Below are 3,674 nucleotides of genomic sequence, written 5' to 3'. Positions count from 1 at the left end.
GATTTTAACTCAAAGTTTCTGTCTTCAGTCTGATTCTAACTAAAGGTTTCTGTCTTCAGTCTGATTCTAACTAAAGGTTTCTGTCTTCAGTCTGATTCTAACTAAAGGTTTCTGTCTTCAGTCTGATTTTAACTCAAAGTTTCTGTCTTCAGTCTGATTCTAACTAAATGTTTCTGTCTTCAGCTGCAGACAGATCGGCCCTCTGGAGGGAAAGCTTTTCTCACCCAGTGTTTTCACGTAGGCTCGAGCCAGGCCCACCCCGCTCTTGATGTCACAGATGTAGGGGTACAGGTCGTACAGAACGCTGCGGTTCGGGGCGTTGGACAGACGGTTGAACATCTGCACCACATCTTCACATCTGCTGTCGAAGTGCTGAGCCTTGGAGTGCCACTCTTCTCTCTGAGGAAGGCAGCTGAATTGAGGGATTCCTGAGGACTAGGTGAAAAGGACTGGTAAAACCAGAGTTCCCTCTACCTCCTGGGTTTGTGCAGCCGCAGCCTGTCTGTGCTTCTTCAGCCAGTTCAGCTCCTCCAACATGGTCCTGGCTGTGGTCCCGTACTCGTACGGCAGGTAGAAGAGGTCTGACAGCAGCTTCAAGTCGTCCAGAGTCAGAGGCTCGGCCGTGTACAACGGGTTCTCTCCTGGACCAGGAACGTAAGGGTCCTCATGTGTCTGCAGGGGCTCCTGGTCTGAAGAGGCTTTCTTTAGGCCAGCTGGACCTGGAAGCACAGAGAGGCTTTCATTGATCCTTCCTGTTTGGGTTTCTGAACTCCTTCAACAAGCTTCCACAGCAGCCCACCTCTTTGTTGATCTGTGCTCATGAGCTCCTGCAGCCAGTCGCTGAGGGCCAGGGTCAGGGCCTTCTGGGGGCTGTAGCCGGGGTCTGTCTCTTCGTCCCCTGGTGTCGCAGTCGGAGACAGAAAAGCTCAGGACAAACTCAAAAAGTAGCAAAATGTCTCGATTTTACTGAAACTTTATCACAAGAACTTTTCCAAGTCAAAGAACAAACGGTCAAACTAAGAAAGGTTCTCTGGAGATCGTAACTCAAAGAGTTGTTACAACAAAACAGCTTCGTTATCATGATAAGATCTGTTATCTTCAGACGAGGACATGAAAATAAATGTTTAGCAGGTTTTATTTTGTCCTTCAGGACCAGATAAAGTCATGAGACAGAACGATCGGGCCTCTATAGTCTTTACTGGACAAAAGAAGCTTTTCCTTTTATTGATTCCTCTAATTTAAAAAGATCTTCTTTGCTTCTTTATGACCAAACAACAAGCCTTCATGTCTGAATCCTTCAGGCACAAAAAGCCAAAACATAAAAACATTTCTTATCGGAGTGAATTCCTCCTGAATCCTTGTTCAGAGCAGTGTGCAGAGTCAAACTGCAGCTCCACGTGGGTTCTGTTCAGTTCTGCAGCCTGCTCTGAGCTCAGCATATCAGGTCCTGCTGGATGAGTGTGAAGAGCTGCAGGAGCATCTTTAGATGTGAGGAACGCTCTGAGACATGTTGAGGAGTCTCACTGTTCCAGCATCTGTCTCTCTGCAGACAACATGTCTGATCAAACTCAGACTTCATCAAGTCCAGTCTTTTCATGCTGGACTGTGTTGTGCTGACCTCACCTGTGTGTGCTTCCTGGTTTGTTTATCTGTGTTCGCAACATTTCTCATCAACCACTGGATGGACTTTAATGACCTTCTTAAGTAGTAATGATTGGTCGCAAATTTATAAATTCATCAACTTTTAGAATCAGCTGAACTCAGCAAATAAAAAAATGGCTCAAATTCAGATTATTTTACAGATATTGAGCTCAAATCTGGGCTGGTGGCAGCAGAGAGTCACCCTTAACACCAACAAAAACAGCTTCTTTCATTGATTTATCTTCAATAAATCAGACGCTCACCCTTTTCCACATGTCTCCCTCCTTCAGTGGTGAAAGCTTTACACCAGGTTGCCAACGTGTGGACGGCCACAAAGTTTGGGTAAAACTCACAGTTGGGGTTTGAGAGAACTCCTCTGAGCTTCGGGATCAGCTCAGTGGGTCGATCCTTGTCAGAGGAAAAAGTCTTGTTTCTTCAGACGCTTCAACAACAACAGAGACTAATTACAGGAACTTACTTTGTATGGACCCAGGAAAAGCCTTTGTGGGTCGTAATCATTGGCTTGAAGATTGTCCCAGATGACCGGCGCCCTCTTCAGGACAGAAGACACCTCCTCTATGGACTCTACAGAAATCCTGTGGGACACCACCTTTGGACCTAAAATCAGAGATTATAATGAGGTACAGAAACATTCAGGCTTGTTTCAGGGCAGCTGGGTGACTTTACCCGTCCAGAGTATGTCGATCCCAGGCAGGAGCTTCTCTCCAACCGTGTTTAAATATGAAGACTGGGACACACTGGGGCTGCAGAATGCAGCACAGTAGTCTGGAGACAGCGGACAGATCAGATGTGATTCAAATTCAAGAAGAAAAACTTTTTCTAAAACAAAGAACTGAAGCTTCTAGTTGTCAGAAAACTCCTGTTCTGTTTATGTTCCTTGCTTTAAAACTCATTTACAACTGGGTGAAAAATAAAATGCCCAAACTGTTCTTGCTGACTGTAACTCTGCTCCTAACTGGACTGTTTATGGTCCAGGTTCTGCTCAGAGTCTCTGACCCGTGGGGCAGAAGAGGAAGGCCTCAGGTTGTCCCAGGTGCAGGTACACCTCATTGGTGACGGCCACCTGAGCGTGGGCGAAGGAGCTGAAGGCCTCTTTATCAGCTGCACACATTTCTGTCTCGATGTCATCAAAGAGCAAAGAGAAGGAGCTGCAGCCAAACTCCTTCACCTGAAAAACAAGCAGCTCAGTTTGCACCTACGCATGTCTGGATTACTGTCATTCCACCTTAAACTGTACAGATTATCAGATGAATGTTGAGTTTTTATCAAGAAGATAAATCTTTAGAGAACCATAAAACTAGATAGCAGCAGTAAGTAACTCATCTGCTGCTCCACCCTTCATCTCTTCTTCCAAAGTCCTACCTGATCCAGCTTCCTCTTCAGTGCAGACACTTCTTTGGGGTTAGAGAACGTGATGTCCAGACCGGGAGAGATGGCATAGATGAAGTCAACGTTGTGCTGTTTAGCTGCTGAAATCAGGGCAATCAGCTGCTCTAAAAATGAGGAGACCCAGAAGAAATGCTGTTCAGGTGGAGGATAATGAAAGTCATCAGCAGCTGCCAGCAAACATGGACAATTAGAAAACAGTTGGAAGCGTTTCATTTTAATGGAGCTGTCAGTTTAATGCAGATGTGCTTAAAGTCTGAATTACTAATATGTACATAACAGAGCCTATGAGCTGGCCCAAGGCCAAGGGACTGAAGAAGTCTTTTGGATCAGAGCCTCTTGAAGGAAGTGACCTTTGGTCCAAGCACTGAGATTTGGACTTTAGAGAATGTAGAGCATCTGATTTACCTGATAGTTTCAGCACTTAAAACAGTAAACTGTCAGAATGGCCTTTAATCTCAAACACCACTGAGAACATCCAGAGATGCACTTTAATTAGACTTTAATATATTTATATAGTTTAAACTGGGAGTTTAAACAATATTTATATAATTTAAACTGTGAGGTTAAACAACATTTATATAGTTAAACAATATTTATATAGTTTAAACTGTGAGGTTAAACAA

At 44.5% G+C, this 3,674-nt stretch overlaps 1 protein-coding gene across 1 annotated transcript in view; it reads right to left on the bottom strand.

The window, feature by feature from the left end:
* Positions 1 to 3,674, bottom strand: part of ogal (O-GlcNAcase like) — a gene marked incomplete in the record, with an annotated part of 12,370 nt that overhangs the window by 6,047 nt on the left and 2,649 nt on the right. The window contains 8 exon segments of the mRNA XM_014013996.1: positions 225 to 399; positions 475 to 719; positions 800 to 898; positions 1,905 to 2,049; positions 2,120 to 2,259; positions 2,329 to 2,427; positions 2,659 to 2,830; positions 3,025 to 3,155. Coding sequence (XP_013869450.1) covers positions 225 to 399; positions 475 to 719; positions 800 to 898; positions 1,905 to 2,049; positions 2,120 to 2,259; positions 2,329 to 2,427; positions 2,659 to 2,830; positions 3,025 to 3,155 — 1,206 coding nt within the window.

The sequence above is a fragment of the Austrofundulus limnaeus genome, unplaced genomic scaffold (assembly GCF_001266775.1).
Source record: "Austrofundulus limnaeus strain Quisiro unplaced genomic scaffold, Austrofundulus_limnaeus-1.0 Scaffold109, whole genome shotgun sequence".
NCBI lineage: Eukaryota > Metazoa > Chordata > Actinopteri > Cyprinodontiformes > Rivulidae > Austrofundulus > Austrofundulus limnaeus.
Note: the sequence above shows the minus strand (reverse complement) of the source record. Positions and strands in the feature narration are given on the sequence as shown.